Here is a 16,528-nt window from a genome sequence, read left to right as displayed (position 1 = left end):
GCCACCATCTTGAATTTTTCATGCAGTGGAAGACTGGGGAGAGAAAGAAAGTTTTACCAAGGGGGTGAATGATAGGCAAGAGGAAGGATAGGGGAGGGGTGGAGCGAAGAAAATCTCTTCTCATTTTTCCCCTCCCCCATCCCCCACCGTCTAACATGGCTGTCTAAAAAGGCGGTCGCAAGGTTGTAACGCTAACTCGCGCCAATAAGACGCCTGCACTGCAGGCTAACTACCCCGCAAAAAGAAAATGAAATAAATTGGTTTCTTACAAAGATGACAACAGATCTTTCAAAATACCGAACGTTTATTCAAAATTTTACAGGCTACTATACTTGAATAAGCTCGTAGCGGTCATAGTGTGAAAAACTGAACGGCCGCAATGAAAAACTGAACGGCCAAGATGGGATCGGCCGGGAGTAATAAGAGTACAAGATAATGACATTATAATGGCTCAGAGGAAGAGATTGCCCACTCTTGGCGAGTTTCAAAGATATAACTTTTACTGTTAAAGAAGCTATGATGATGGTACAAAATATTGTTCAAAGTCCAGAGAGGGCCAGGAGACCGATCCAGAGGTAATAAGGAACGTCTCGCAAAGGATTCTGGGTGTATTCGTCAGAACATGGCGTCTTCAAGCAACCAAGAAGAAGGTAAGGCGACTAGAAAACAAAATTTAGAGTCGGTTTTATTGGAAAAAGTCAAAGACGAATTTGAAGTAGCCGTTTTTACGCCTTTTCAGTCAACCAAATACAAATCTTGAACTCTACGAATTCAAAACTGGCCCGTAAAGTGTGCCCGCCAAAATTCGCTTCGGAGTCGTTACAAATGCAAACGATTTTTCGCGGCCTAAACACACTTACTTGCCGTGTGAAACAACTCTATAACTCTTAACGAATGCTTTAAATCCTTCCTTGAGTTAGTTAATTACCACATGGAAGTGAAAAGCGTGCAAAAACAGCGAATATATGAGGACCCTCCGCCAACCATGAGGTTGACCGCGTTGTTTGTCGTTTTGGGAAGGTCAGCGGGATTATTTGTGGAAGATACTACGATTTCCGCTGACCCTCCTAAAGATTTCTCTACTTTGATCGTTTTCCATCGACTAGAAAGTGAAGAGGAGTAAAGGGCGAGAAGATTCGAAGCAGAGGCACCAATTCTTTTCAACTTTCGTTCTCTACTTGCAAGCCCTGGAAGCTCAAACAACGGCAGAGCGATCGGCGCCATATTTTACTTTTGTTTCACTCTTTGAGCGTTTATTCGGGCTTTGTAGAGTTGTGTTAGCCGCTCTCCTTCTTTCGAAGGATCGACGTTCACATTATGTGTACTTTTCCAAATGTGGTTGTATTTCGAATTGAATCTTATTTGTCATTTTACTTATTGAAGCCGGTTGTGTTTCACAAAGGGTATTTCGTAACGGTTCCACACGCAACAAGGAGTGGTTTCTTCGCGTTCCGTCGTGATATTAAAAATTCAATTTGAAGTTGTGTGGTGGCGATCGGCAAGTATTACGAAATGTCGTTTGTCTTTTTTCATACCCTTGGTTGAATATATAGTCCTTGTGGAAATTTGAAGTTATCCATCGACGTTTTGGAGCCGATTTGATACATATCTGCAAATTTTCTCGTGTTTGGTAGCGAAATACGTCAGTCGGAACTTTGCGAAAGTGACTTGGAATGCAGAGTCAAAGTGTGGTCCCAGGGATTTCAGTCAATTTTGCTGAAGTTGAAACATTTAAACATGATGCCTGGAGTGCATGTAGCCTTTGATCTTAAAACTATTGTTAGAAGTGCAATTAATTGTTCACCAGTTTGTAAATCAACATACATGTAGTGGTCTTCTTAAAAATATCTTAAGCTATATTCTTAAACTTAATAGTTGATTACCTTGAGCTGAATGCACCACAGAGTTTGAATAAAGTTTTACTTTACATTCAAAGAGAATACTTCCTCCACAACATAGCTAGGATGATTTGAATGTGACACCATTATTTTAGAGGCTTATCAATTACTTTTGCCAACATGTGGGATTTATAATTCAAAGCATGCCACATTTGCCATTTCCATTTTCATTTTCAAAGTATGAGCATTATCAATTTCCCCAGATGTATGTGCTGTGGCAAAACAAACATGGAAAAGGCCCAAAACCAATCAGAATTTTGTCATTGACATGTATCAAACATTGTTTTATGAGCTGTGATTGAAGTTCTACTTGATGAAAATTTTAGCAGAATTTTTGAGTGTACTCTGTTCAAATGTACAGTCTAACTTGGATATAACGACCCTGTATTAAGCGACCACCCTCCTTTAAGCAGCCAGTTTTTAAAGTCCTGATTTTTTTGCCCATACAAATGCTGTATTTGTTGCCTGTATTAGGCGGCCACCCTTTAGCAGTCCTATGTTTGCTTTTCTTTATTATTTTGAATGGAAACTAAGCCACATGCCATTTTATGTGTTTGAAGTGCAATCCATCAACACTATAAAGAAATAACAAGTGCAAAACTTCTTTAAGCTTACAATCGCCCATTTAGTATCGTTAATGCTTCCCAGTTGTCCGCAAATGCTGAAGTATAGTACCATACTGTATCACGAAGTCATTAAAACTGACATTAGACGATGCCCAGTGGGTATTTTTAGTGAAACTATATTAAGTGGCCACCTGTATAAAGTGGCCAGTTCCTCAAGTCCTGAGGGTGGCTGTTATATACAGGTTTGACGGTCTGTGTTAGTGTCACATACAGTATAACCAAGTAAATGATAAAGCTCTGTAGCAACAAGTCTCCTTCATGTAACTCAGAACATACAACTGGTGTGCAGGTCAAGGGTTTGACTCCCATCAAGACTCAGCAGTGTTTCTTTGTCCCCTAGTAGTACATTAATTTTAGACTCGTTTCCCATTTTGTTTATTCATTTTAATTGACATATTTTTATCTTTTTTATTCCTTTTGTAACTGAAAAGCCCCATTGGGGAGTTGCAAATAACGTATGTATGTATATATGTATGTATGTATGTATGTATGTATGTATGTATGTATGTATGTATGTATGTATGTATGTATGTATGTATGTATGTATGTATGTATGTATGTATGTATGTATGTATGTATGTATGTATGTATGTATGTATGTATGTATGTATGTATGTATGTATGTATGTATGTATGTATGTATGTATGTATGTATGTATGTATGTATGTATGTATGTATGTATGTATGTATGTATGTATGTATGTATGTATGTATGTATGTATGTATGTATGTATGTATGTATGTATGTATGTAGCTTGTGAAAGCATGAGTTATAGGCATATAAGCTGTATATATACATTTTTTTATAGATAGATTTATGGAGTTGGACTAATTCAAACACATTTATTCGCTACTCTAAGTTTCATGCTTCTTGCGAAGCAAACATCAGGCAACTGCCAGAAAAAACGGTTACAATCTTAGATATACACATTTAAAATAGGGAACAATGCCTTACAGCATGACATGTCGAGATGTTATTGGGTGATGGAAGTGTGACGGTCTTGTATACAAAATACGATTAAGCGATCACATTACTTAACAGATATTTCTTAGAGTGTCTGCAGGTCAATGTCATTTCGTTTCTTTGATTTAGTGTTGCCATTTCTGGTTTACAAATGATGAAAAACTTTTCCCATAAACAGAGATTACATTTGTTGTTGATGTTTGAATACGATTTCGCTTGTTTTACTTTCCTCCATTTGATTTCGTAATTTATGTTACGGTCCTTCAGATTCCATACGTGTTTACTTAGTTCAGTTACATTTCTGTACCGAAACGAACGTTTCAGAAACGAATAGTACAGAAACGTAACTGAACTAAGTAAACACATATGGAATCTGAAGGACTGTAAAAACAAAAAGAGTATTGTAGGTACATTAATTTATCTCAAAAAAGAATGAACAAAATAATTTACATACTTATATGTAGGTTCCTTTTTTGTCGCCATGTCACATAATAATAATGTACAAAATTTTGCAGGATTACTTGAGTTTTACTTATTTCACTCTGAATATTGAGTACATGGAAATGTGCCTCTCCCTTATGTTTACCAGCAGCTAGAGAGGTGTCAACAGACGAAACAGCATTGGAATCCAATGCAGAGACAGAAGGAACATCAGATCTGTCATCTGTTAAAACTGCATCAAACACAGGACAACAGCAAGTATTACAGCAAGGACCACAAGCACAGCAGGGTTCTGATGCAGATGGCTCAGCTGTCACAGCAGATCAGCAGGTAAATAGATCAATCTTTATAATTATTTTTATTATTCTGAGTTTTTATTTATTGAATTTGAAATTTAAATTTAGTTACACGTACATGTAGGTGTTCCCTGTCTTATGCGGTATAGGGTGATCCTTCAGCTACATGTACATGTTAGCCACTTTTACTGGCACATCAATCAAGTTTTTATCATTATTACTACCTGGCTTGTTATAACAGGTTTCAGATCTGTTTCAGATTTTTTAAAATAATATTGTTAACCTTGATGAGGCTAAAAAATACAGACTTCATTGATAGTACAGGGTCCTACAATTGTGGACAAAAGTCCTTGGGACACTTATGTAATGTAACGGATTATCTGTGTTTTAGAACTGAAGTATGAAGAAAATGCTGCTATATCCTTTGTAAATGGGTTGCTGTCCCCCCTCCCCACCCAACACAATGTTGAAAATCAGTTGAAATTGCACGTAGTAGTTTTCAACATTGTATGGGGGTGGGGGGTGAGGTTAGGCAGGTGAAGTTGTATTCGCGCCTCAGTGGCGTGTACGCAAAAGCGCCAAAAGTGAAGATTTTTGTCCATGATTGTAGATAAAAGCATAATACAATTTTATATCGATTAAGTAGTAGCCATAAGTTTTTGGAAAATAGCCCAGAGAAAATGAGGATGCTGATTGATGTAAAATTGTGTCTCTATAACTCGATAGAAACACAGAACTAGTACGAGCTGTTGACGTAATGATGGCGCAAGCAAAAAGAATTTACATTTTTGATGATCAGGGTAAACAATTTGTTTTCTTTTTTTGTCATTAAATTTTCTAAAAGAAAAAGAAAACATTTTCTCCAAGTTTTTATCAAGTTATAGAAACACGTGTGGAAGTTTAGGAGAACTCAAAAAAGCTGTGGAAACAGTCGCCCCTGGGCTCATGTTTTCTTGTTCTCCTAAACTTCCACTTTTGTTTCTATTAAGCAATTAGATTATGACCTGGAGATTTCTATCACACCCGAGTCAACCATCACGCATAGAAATCAAGAGTGAATAATTTAATTGTTTTAGTATAAATCTACTAGTCATTCAGAACTTCATGAATCTAAATCCTCTTCACAGACACTTCGAAAATGCCAAGAGGTGGCCGTCATTTTGTTAACATGTGCACACTGCTATATATGCTACTCACTATCTATCACAGAATAGATAGTGAGTAGTGTAGCCAATCAGAGAGCAGTATTTGTGATAGAACGCTGGTAGATTTATACTAAAACTCCATAGAAACACAGAGAACATGGTTTCTATTTGTTAAATAATTCACACTCTGTCCAATACTTCTAGGATAATAACCAAGTTGTTTCAGCAACCGAGGTGGAGCCTCAAGAAGTTGCAACATCAGGGAATGACACTGATGCACAGCAGCCTCAAACCTTGTATGTCGCAATTCAGCCAGGTGCCAACATGGAGTCTGGGCAGGGAGACCAACCAGCAGTGTACCTGGAGGTAGTGGAGGCAGGGAGTGGTACTGAGGTGACTTCCAGTGATGGGCAGGTTAGCCTGGTTCAGGAGGAGATGGTTATCGATAATGGTAATGTCAGAGCTCTTCAGTGGCTCATTCAGATGTTTCTTGGGTTCAATTGTAATGACTGGAAATGTTTAACCTTTTTTTCCCTTCAATTTAAGTCAACAATACAGTATATAAACTGTAAATTTTTTCATTAAGGGTACTGGGCAAATTGACTGGCTGTGAGGATGATCTCGCCCACTTGGTTTGACTATCTAGAAGAAAGGTTTTCGTATATAAAAGTTCAGATCAAAAAGTTTTGCCCACCTGTGAATTACCCACTGGCCCTCCTTCTGAAAATGTCAATGAAACCCTTGTGAATGTTCTGTAATGCATTTATGGAACTTTTATTCCACAGCATCTTCCACTGAGGTTACGACAATACCTACATCAGTTCTGTCTCAAGTTATGGACCAGGCCACACTCTCCACCATGCAGGCTGAAATGATAGCAGTTCAAGTTCTTTCCCAGTCTGCCACAGGTGACATACAGTACCTTCAGCACCAGTCTCCTGCTCGGTTCATTCCGATTGTCACATCAGCAGATCCCAGCACTCTTAACTCACTTCAGGCTACTCTTAGTCAAATGCCACTTGCTACCTTACAGGTGAGACTTTGAATCACACTTGTGTTTAGCAGCATAATGCTAAATTAATGCATTTTTAAATATATGAGTGTGGATGAAATTGACACAATACAGTACTTACATGTACATGTATATCGTGAAATCTAAGGTACTTTTTAAATATTCTTACTCCAGATATACATTAATGTTCATTGTACACATGTATGCAGCTGCACAGAAATAGTAAATTAGAGTTGAAAGGTGTTCGATAACAACCTTAATTATATGGCTAGCTCTGTGAGCGGGCAAGATGAATCAAATCCTACACTGTGATTGGCTACCCAAGCGGGCAAGATGGAGCCATCTTGCCTGCTCGGGACTACCCACCGTGTCCCGCCAGAGAAATTTCCCAGAAAGCCATATAATAATTCCTTTATTGACCAAGCTTATTCGGTCAAGATGGCTGGATATTGACCCGTTCTTTTTTTGTGTGTTTATGAACCTCGACTCCGTCTTGGTCCATAATCACGCAAAAAAAGAACTTGGCCGATATCCAGCTATCTTGACCTCACACTTGGTCAATAACCCATATGTATTGCTCCACACTGCACAGTTTTACCCGTCTAGCTGTGGAGGCATGGTGGCCTCTGCATGGTTAGTGTGATTGCCTCCAGATTCAGCAGACTGGGTTTCAAGCCCTGGTTAGGGACATTGTGTTGCATTCTTGGGCAAGTTACTTCACTTCCATTATGCCTCTCTCCACCCAGGTGTATAAATGGGTACTGACAAATTTGATGTAGGGGTAACCCTGGGATGGACAAGTGTCCTATCCAGGGTGGAGTAGAAATACTCCTAGGTGCTTGATGCTCCTGAAACCAGAGTATTCGTACATGTAAGTGCCAGCCTGAAATTGGGCCACTTGGTTCTATGCAGACTTTACAGTGTACCTTTACCCTCTGCGTTTTAGATAAGTCCCTCACAACCAGGAGCAACAAGCCAAACAATCCAGCTTCCTGGTGGCCAAACCATTCAAGTGCCATTAAGTGTCACTCAGATGTCAGCTTTGGCAACATCACAAACAGACACAGGGGTATCGACTGGTTCCACTACCTTAACAACCAACACAGAGGCTATTATTGCTGCTGCCACCAGTGCAGAGGCGGCTGCTGCTGTAGCTCAAGAGCAGGGAGCCACTCTTGTCACTGTTCATCCTGCTGTGATAGAGACGCCAGTGGATGGGGCAGAAGGTGGAAATGAAGGAGAGGAGAACGAGGGTGATGGTGAGTTATATTTCGCTTTACATCCCTGCCTTTAGCCTTCAAAGTTATTGTATTGAAATTGTGATGTTCCTTTACCATGAAGATTTTTACAAATACATGTACTGTACATGGTATAATGTACATGTACATGTTTGATGATGAACACAGCATGTTTTTGTATCACATGGTGCTGTTCATGGTGTAGATGTGACAAATGTCAGTGCTGTAAATTGTTTTACGATTACAGCACCACTGTGTTTACATTTCTTAGAGGATGGCAAACCCAAATACACCTGTGAAATATGTGGGAAATCTTACATTCGCTCATGGTCATATTACGGACATATGAGAGAACATGCCTCTGGTGAGAAGCAGCACAAATGCGATGTGTGCGGCAAGATCTTCAACTATGCCAGCAACCTGCGTCAGCACATGCTCATTCATACAGGTACAATAATTACATGTGTGATATTATTATCTTTTGGGCAGTTCATAAGAAATTTAGTTTGACAAATTTTGCAGATCAACATAATTATTGTACACAATATGCAATAGGGTGCAGTGGCATACTTTGTACTACACAAGTACAAGTACATGTACCTTTTATTGTCAATGGAAAGCAATTTTGACTTTTTTGATTTATTGTTCAATATATAATTATTGAGGCTGCAACATCGCACCCAGAGCATTTGGAAATAAGCGATTTGTGATCATTTCATTGAGAATAATTCTCTATTTTAAATTTGTGCCAGTTTTTCCCTAGCACAATGTAAGTGCTCAAGGTGTATTGTGCTATGATTGTACAGGTGAGAAGCCATATGAGTGTGAGTACTGTGACAAAGCATTTAACAACCCCAGCTCTCTGCGATCCCATGTTCTGTCACATTCAGAGGACAGACCTTACATTTGTGATCATGAAGCTTGTGGCAAGGCATTTAACAACCCCGGATCACTAAGGTAATTGTAACATTCTATTTTAAAGTAGTTTTTTATATGTTTTCTATTGGATGCTGAGTGTAATGGTCTGTACGTTCTTGGCTTGGTTGGGTGGGGAAACAAACTAGGGGACGGTACCTACTACATGCCTTTCCCACCCCGAAGTAAAAATTGGTCTGACTCCCACCAAATTGCTCTGTTTGAATTCTAATTGTGTGTATCTTGGTTTTGGTAGGGTTCATCGCCGAGTTCATCAGGAAGAGAAGCCCCACAAGTGTGAGGTGGAAGGCTGTGACAAGGCTTTCAAGACACCTGCAGAGCTGTCACGTCATGCGTTCAGGCACACCGGGGAAAAGCCTCACAAATGCGATCAATGTGAGAAAGCCTTTATCCGCTATGACGACCTCAAACGACATTATCGTATTCACACAGGTGAGGCATACACATACACTGTATACATGTACTGTACCATCCATGCTACTGTACAACTTCAGTCAAGAGCAATATTGAAGTCAAAATGATTACTGCTGTCAACAGTCGAGAGCAGCGTAAGTTTTATGATTCAAACTTCAGTTACCGGTATTTTAAATCTGGTTAATGCAATCATTCAACTTACAGTATTTATCCTGACCATCAAATATTGATTGGATCAATCTCCAAATATATTCTGATCCTGTGGGGCTAAATTTTCTTTCAGGGGAGAAACCTTTCAAATGTGATCAATGTGACTTTGCCTGCATCCAGTCGTTTGACCTCGTGAAGCACAAGTTCACCCACAGTGGTGACAAGCCTTATAAGTGCGATATGTGTCCAAAGCAGTTCACTCGACCAGCTCGACTGAGGGATCATATAAGGACCCACACTGGAGAAAAGCCCTACGTTTGTGATGTGTGTGGTAAAGGCTTTGCCATTCAGACTGGGCTCAAGTCTCATCAGGCAAGTGGAATAACCAATTCTTATGAAAGGATCGCCCATCCTCGAAAGGGTGTTTTTGTTAGTTCTTTGGCCTCTTTCCATTCTTTAGATTTTAAGAGTGCCTTTGGAACTAAATTAAAAATCAGTTGTGACATCGCAGAGAGATATTGGAAATGGTTATTGTCGGGTAAGGAGTAACACTGAGGTGGCTTCTTTTGTTTCTGCAGGCAGTGCATACTGGAGACAAACCCTTCAAATGTGATGAGTGCGACAAGACATTCCGTACCCAGCTCGAGCTACAGTCTCACATGGGACGACACACTGGAGTGAAGCCGTTCAAATGTGACCTCTGTGATAAGGAGTTCATATCCACTATCACATTCAAGCGTCATGCCATTGTGCATTCTGGTATGGTTGATTGCTTTTCTGTCTGTTGAAATCTTTTAGTAAAGGGAAAACATGATTGCATTGTCCCCATGTTATTTACCTCGTATCGCATGTGAATTACAGGACACTAATGTAGTATTGTTTGCCTTCTTACAGAAAACTTTGGTTTGCTTGTTTGTTTCAGGGGAGAAGCCGTTTGAGTGTAATGAGTGTGGAAGGCGCTTTGCTCGGTCTACCGATCTCAAAGTTCACTTGCCAGTGCACAGCGAGGACAAGCCGTACAAGTGTGGCGAGTGTGAGAAGATGTTCACTCGCTTTAGCACACTGAAGGAACACATCCGAACCCACACAGGTATGTAACAGTTTCTTAATATATCCCGTTGTTTCCCCCTATTCTTTCACTTCTCTTCCTTTCCTTTTCTTCTTTCGCTCCACTTCCTTTCCTTATAGCTTTTAATTGAGGAAGAGAATTGCATGTAGCCTAACAAAGTGGCTGCGTCTCTGTTTCAGTAGCGAAATGTTGCTGGAAAGGTTGTTCAGTGTGTTTAATTTTTGTGTTCATCGTATTTGATGTAGGTGAGCGGCCTTTTAAATGCGAGCAGTGTGGCCGCGAGTTCAACCACAGGAGCCATTTTAACAACCATCTCAGGATCCACACTGGCGAGAAGCCCTTCAAGTGCGAGATCTGCGAGAAGGACTTTTCTCGCAAGGCGTCTCTCCGCTATCACATGAAGGTGCATAACAAGGGTGACGGGCATGTCAGAATCCGCACCAAAAAGGACGAGCAGTCTGACACCGAGATCTTGGATGAACGATCACATGGGGCTACATGTACATCTGTAGTGCAGGTACACTGTATGGCCTTAGTTTCTAACCAAAGACAAACAAACTAAACCAAACAAACTAAACCAAACAAAAGAATAAAATCAAAGTGATTTCCTTATTTATCTTGTACTACTAGTTACATGTAGGTGAGAGGAATGACCTCGGATTTGCTGACGCTCACCTCACGCCGTGGTTGCAACATCTTTCCACATATCAAAAGAAAAAAATAGTTAGGGACTGCTCCAGACTCGTCAACAGAAAGAAGCAAAGGAACAAACGAACGGAAAAGCCTCGTGTGCTTACCAGCAAAAGAGGAAACAGACTACCCCGGCAATCAGTTATTTACATGTAGACTGAACAATTATACTATTGTACGTTCATCAGTAAAAAGCAATTGCATCTGACCTACAAAAAAAAATTTAAATACTGAATTTTCGGCAGCCTTTCTGTCGCCATCGTTAGAGTAAATGCAATAATTTTTTTAAGATTTTCCCGTGTTTCTACTTTCCTTATTAGACTTTGTCGGAGCAGACCATGTCCACAGTGAACATCAGTCACCTGGGGACTGAGGCTGAGGTACAGTTAGCTGAGGCTTTGGTAGCTGTCAGTGAAGCGGTGGTAGCAGCTGCCGCCGAGGGAGATGACACCCCACGTGTTGTGGCTGTTGAAGAAACCACTCACAGTGAAGATGACGCTGTTATGCAGCAGGTTTGTGTACTAGTGCTCAACGTTCGTTGGCGTGTTCACGAAAATTCTCCTTACTGCTTAGTCGTACAGTTTCTGTTATTCACGTTGGAAGAATGTCGATATGAACCGACACGTGTTTCATTATCATGACACGACTGCGAAAATTTGATAGGAGTTGAAGAGAAACTAAAAAATTGTGGATAAGTTTTACGAGTTGTTACAATTCCGCTACAATAACCCGAATTTTGTAGGGCCTCTTATTCAACAAGAACCAAACCACCTTAGAGAAATGACTGCAACTTCAGTTGTTTGAGTCAATTAATTTTCAGAGTAATACAACGTTTAGCTTGGAATTGCGTTAAAATTTTGTGTTCTTCTTTGCGATATACATTGGATGATTGACTTTCATTGTAACCAGGTTACGAGAATTGCACAATATTTTTTACGATTTCTTTGTCAGTATAACATTCCTTTCCAAGACATCATAAATGATAGTCCGCAAAATGGTACGGAACTTACGTGAAAGTCTCGTGCTATTCTGAAACCCCAAATTATTGAGTGAAACTTCTTTATCTAAGATTTCCGCGTTCCATGTTTCTAACGTAGAGATACATTGTATAAATCAAAGTAGCAAGCGCTGTTCTTCCATTAATTACAGCACTTGCAAGACAGCCATACGGTTCGAGCCTCCATGTTGGTGGACCCTGTCACCCAAGCTGCAGTCAGTGCCGGTATCTCTGCCAGCGACGTGGCCCAGTCCGTGGTGGAGACGGTGGTGAGCACCACCATGCCACAAGTAGTGGACATACCCACCTCGGGTGCTGAGGTGCCCGTCGGAGAGGCTGTAGGCATCCAACCGGGGCATGTGCACATCATGGAGGTGACCGATGGCACGACTGTTACCAGCGCTGATGTACAGGCCGCGATCGGCGAAGCCATGCAGACTGGCCACGTGACGGTGGAGGCTTCTGACACCCTGGGCATTACCGTACCAGCCGAAATCCTGGCCGCCATGGCTGCCGCGCAGTCACACCCTCACCTGTTGATAGCTACCGCTGATCAGCAGCTCATGCAGACTCAAGTGGCTGCTGCCGCTGTCACCGCTGGCGAACAGCAAGTACTGGAGGTTCAAACTGCACTCCACGCTACAAACAGTATTACCCAGGCCTCGGCGGACCCTTCCCACTTGGGAAGTGAAGTAGAGACGAGTGCTCCTGGTGAACAGCAGCTGGAACAACCTATGGAAACGGATTAGTTTATCTCTAGATATTGGAAAGTTTTAGAGTGTTTTCTTAACCAGAGTGCGTGCAGATTGCGTGCAAACTGTACAATATGCTTGTACAGAATGCGATTGAAACGCAGAATGTGCTCAGTGCTCACTCGGCCGTCGTGGCACCCTCTCAGCACCTTACTTTGTTAGCTGAGAAGTTCCCGATGCAAAGCTTCAATTTGAAAAACAGAACATCTTGAATTAGTATTAGTGTGTATAGTCGTGATTTGTATACTTACTGCTTTACGCTTCTAATTTACGTTGTTTGATTTTTGCAATCATTTACTTTAAATTAGGTATTGTATACTTAAGTAATTAGTTTGTGACATTATACTGCGTACCCCATAAGCATTAATATTAAATTAGCATCAAGGCCAGCTTGTGTTTAAGGTTGAAGGATGTTAACATGTTTTGATAAGCAGGTGCAGTGTCATACAGTGCGTCTTAGTAATTCCACCAACGCCATCCAATAAAATTCTGGGTTTAAAAATTGAACAACAGTGTTTGAGCGTGTGAAAACTATAAAAATGATCGCAAATTTTTCGAATCTGTAGTTTTGCGGTTTTCATTAGAATCATCGCCCAAAATTTTGCTCATTTTGCTCGCGTGGCGCATGTATAGTACCTTTACATTTAAAATTGGAGAATTTTGCTTAACTGATGTATCTCTCGCTTACAATACATTTTAAGAAGCTGCAGTCCATGTAAGGAATTAGTATAACATAGCGATGACTTTTTAGCTTTTGTGTAGTTTTGGGAAGGAAATTATTTGTGTGAACATTACATTACAAACTTTTTGCCAGTCGTCATGTAAAATCTAACTTCGTTTAAGGAAAACGTTTTAAGGAGTCTCCCCTTACAGTTGAAGGAAAACTTTCTATTGTGTTATCAGCTACCGGCTTAGACTTTGTGTCTGGGCGAAGTCATAATTGTGTGAATAAAATCCTTAATCAAGTCAAAATACTTTGTAACTGAAATGGTGCTTTTGCGAAGCCAATTTCATTTTTGCGCGAATGTATGAACTAAACATCCTATTTGACGACAGTACGTGTATTGGAGTTTAATGACTCAACTTGTACTCATTAGTCGGTGGTGGGGAAGGGGGGGGGGTGGAAACAAGGGTCGTAACTTTATGGTAATCTACGCTAAAACGATTTCAAGTTTTTTTTATTCCTGGGTTCGGGCAAAGTCTGTTTATCTTGAGAAAGAATGGAAATCTGCAGACTAGTTCACAGATCTGGGCATGTGAAAACCATGAAGATCAATACTAATGACCTACTTTACCTGGCGAAATCATCTTGTATGTCTGCAGATGTCTGCGACACAAGCCACCGTTCGAGGAATGTATTTTTATTCGGCGGAACTGAACTGCACTACAAGTGACAGTGGCAAGGAATGTAGGTATTTTCCTGTTAGTGTGAAATGCCTGTGTGCCGCTAAAGCCCACGTGTGTTCATCCCACCTCTCGAACTTTCAAATTCATGTTAGGACTTATTCATGCTTGAAAGTCTGGAAATCTTGAAGTCATCTCTAGCCCCCAGAGATTCATGTGCCTGCATTTGGTTGGAGGTTTTCCCACAGGGTTTTTGAACCAGGTGGTTGCACAAGCCTTATAGCCTGAGTGGTATTCACTTTGTAGTGTATCTATACTAATAATTAGTATAAAAATCTGCTAGCGTACTATTACGAATGCCAGCTAATGCCGTTCTCTGATTGGCTACTACTCAATATCTATTCTGTTGTAGATAGTGAGTAGCGTAGCAGTGTGCGCTTGTTAACAAAATGAGGGCCGCTTCCTTGCGATTTCGAAGTGTCTGTAAGGAGGATTTAGGTAAAGTTTTGAACGACTGGTAGATTTATTCTAAAACAATTGGACTATTCGCTCTCGATTTCTACCCGTGATAGTTGACGACGTGTCAACTGCGCCCTCGTCAACTGTCACTTAGTATAAATCTACTAGTGTTCTATCAAGAATGTCGTTCTCTGATTGGCCACGGCACCACAACTATCTATTCTGTGATAGATAGTGAATAGCGTAGCAGTGTGCCCTTGTTAACAAAATGACGGTTGCTTCTTGGCGTTTCCGACTGGGCGGAAGTGTCTGTGAAGAGGATTAAGCTAAAGTTTTGAACGACTAGTAGATTTACACTAAAACTATGCGTGATAGTTGACGAGGTCAACTATCACGCGTTATAGCTCACCACTAAATTTTCTCCGATTCTTATTGGTTTAAATTGATCACGTGGTGCGATAGTGTTCGTCCGCGGAGAGACACTATCAGCCCATAGTGACCATCCGCGGAAAATACCCGGATGGATAGTATTCGCCCGTGAAAAATTTTCTGTAAACAAGCGGCTTTGTAGAAAACAAAGAATTGAAATCGTATTAAGTGGGTTTTGTCGGTTTTCTTTCTCAAATTTTACACTTGGCTGTCACAGCTTTCATCTAAAAATGTTGAAAGTATTTCAATATGATTTTTGAACTGGCGCACGGAAGAAAATTTAGTGGTGAAAAAGAAAGACAATAGAGTGTTTATATCTTAGAACTATCGGTCTGATAGTTGCCCTGTACAAGAATTCCCTCTGGACTGTATTTATTGTGGATTCTATAGGCTCTACTCCTTAAGATTAGGCTGTCTCAGACTCTACCAACCGAGGATTACAAGGATTCCGAAGGATTCACTTCGTACAAATTTTCGATATGGCTTCTCATACAAAATAATAACATTCAACGTGTCCCAAAAACACTTTCGGTCTCATGACAATTACGTCATCGCGTACATGCCCCTTGGAAATTTGATGTTCTTAAAACTAGCATATTTGTTAGCTGTAGCTGTAGTAGCTGTAGTATCTGGAGTATCTGGAGTATCTGGAGTATCCGGAGTATCTGGAGTATCTGGAGTATCTGGAGTATCTGTAGTAGCTGTAGTATCTGTAGTAGTTGTATTACCAGTAGTATCTGTAGTATCTGTAGTAGCTGTAGTAGCTGTAGTGTCTGTAGTATCTGTTGTATCTGGAGTATCTGGAGTATCTGGAGTATCTAGAGTATCTGTAGTAGCTGTAGTATCTGTAGTAGATGTAGTACCAGTAGTATCTATAGTTAGATGCAGTAGCTGTAGTATGTATATAATGTATATTTAAATTGTTTTCCAAGAAATTCTTTCACTACTCTGGGTGCCAGAGGTTTTTCTTGCGCGGTTTTCGGTCATATCTCTATTGTGCTCCCGAAGCGAAGCGAAGAATTTTTGTCCCCCGCGGGCGAGAAAAAACCTCTGGTACCCAGGGTTTTCCTTCACATGCATAATCATCTAAATTTTGTTGTATGTTATCTATTTTTCAACACGCTGTGAGTAATGTATTATATCTTATAAAAAAGTAGTCTTTTCGTTATTGTTATTTGAAAGGCTTTAATGACTTGAGCGGCGTGAGGTAAAGTTCTGGACAAACTGTGCGGGTCCGTGTCTTAGTAAGTAGTCCAAGTGCTGCATTGAACTTTCTTTACTTGCCGCTCTACAGCTACTACAGCTACTACAGCTACTACAGCTACTACAGCTACTACAGCTACTACAGCTACTACAGATACTACAGCTACTACAGCTACTACAGATACTACAGATACTACAGATACTACAGCTACTACAGATACTACAACTACTACAGATACTACAGATACTACAGATACTACAGATACTACAGCTACTACAGCTACTACAGATACTACAGCTACTACAGCTACTACAGATACTACAGATACTACAGCTAATACAGATACTACAGATACTACAGCTACTACAGCTAATACAGATACTACAGATACTACAGCTAATACAGATACTACAGATACTACAGCTACTACAGCTAATACAGATACTACAGATACTACAGCTTC

At 40.4% G+C, this 16,528-nt stretch overlaps 1 protein-coding gene across 3 annotated transcripts; it reads left to right on the top strand.

Moving 5' to 3' along the window:
• The first annotated feature begins 527 nt into the window (after positions 1-527).
• Positions 528-13,679, top strand: LOC145462859 (uncharacterized). 3 transcript variants are annotated; one of them, XM_081446496.1, is made up of 14 exons: positions 531-650; positions 4,079-4,260; positions 5,576-5,822; positions 6,157-6,404; positions 7,330-7,642; positions 7,893-8,069; positions 8,428-8,578; positions 8,793-8,989; positions 9,255-9,497; positions 9,704-9,880; positions 10,044-10,211; positions 10,436-10,707; positions 11,201-11,392; positions 12,030-13,679. In XM_081446496.1, exons 1-14 carry the CDS (start codon positions 623-625, stop codon positions 12,624-12,626), a joined length of 3,192 nt encoding a protein of 1,063 aa, XP_081302622.1. In that variant the 5' UTR covers positions 531-622; the 3' UTR covers positions 12,627-13,679. The 3 variants fall into 3 exon arrangements, with proteins under 3 accessions (XP_081302624.1, XP_081302622.1, XP_081302623.1); XM_081446497.1 differs by having other exon boundaries at positions 560-650; positions 4,082-4,260; XM_081446498.1 differs by lacking the exon at positions 12,030-13,679 and having other exon boundaries at positions 528-650; positions 10,436-10,690; positions 11,201-11,364.
• Positions 13,680-16,528: the final 2,849 nt, after the last annotated feature.

Source organism: Orbicella franksi, chromosome 12, assembly GCF_964199315.1.
Source record: "Orbicella franksi chromosome 12, jaOrbFran1.1, whole genome shotgun sequence".
Classification (NCBI taxonomy): Eukaryota; Metazoa; Cnidaria; class Anthozoa; order Scleractinia; family Merulinidae; genus Orbicella; species Orbicella franksi.
This window is presented reverse-complemented; position numbering and strand designations above follow the sequence as displayed.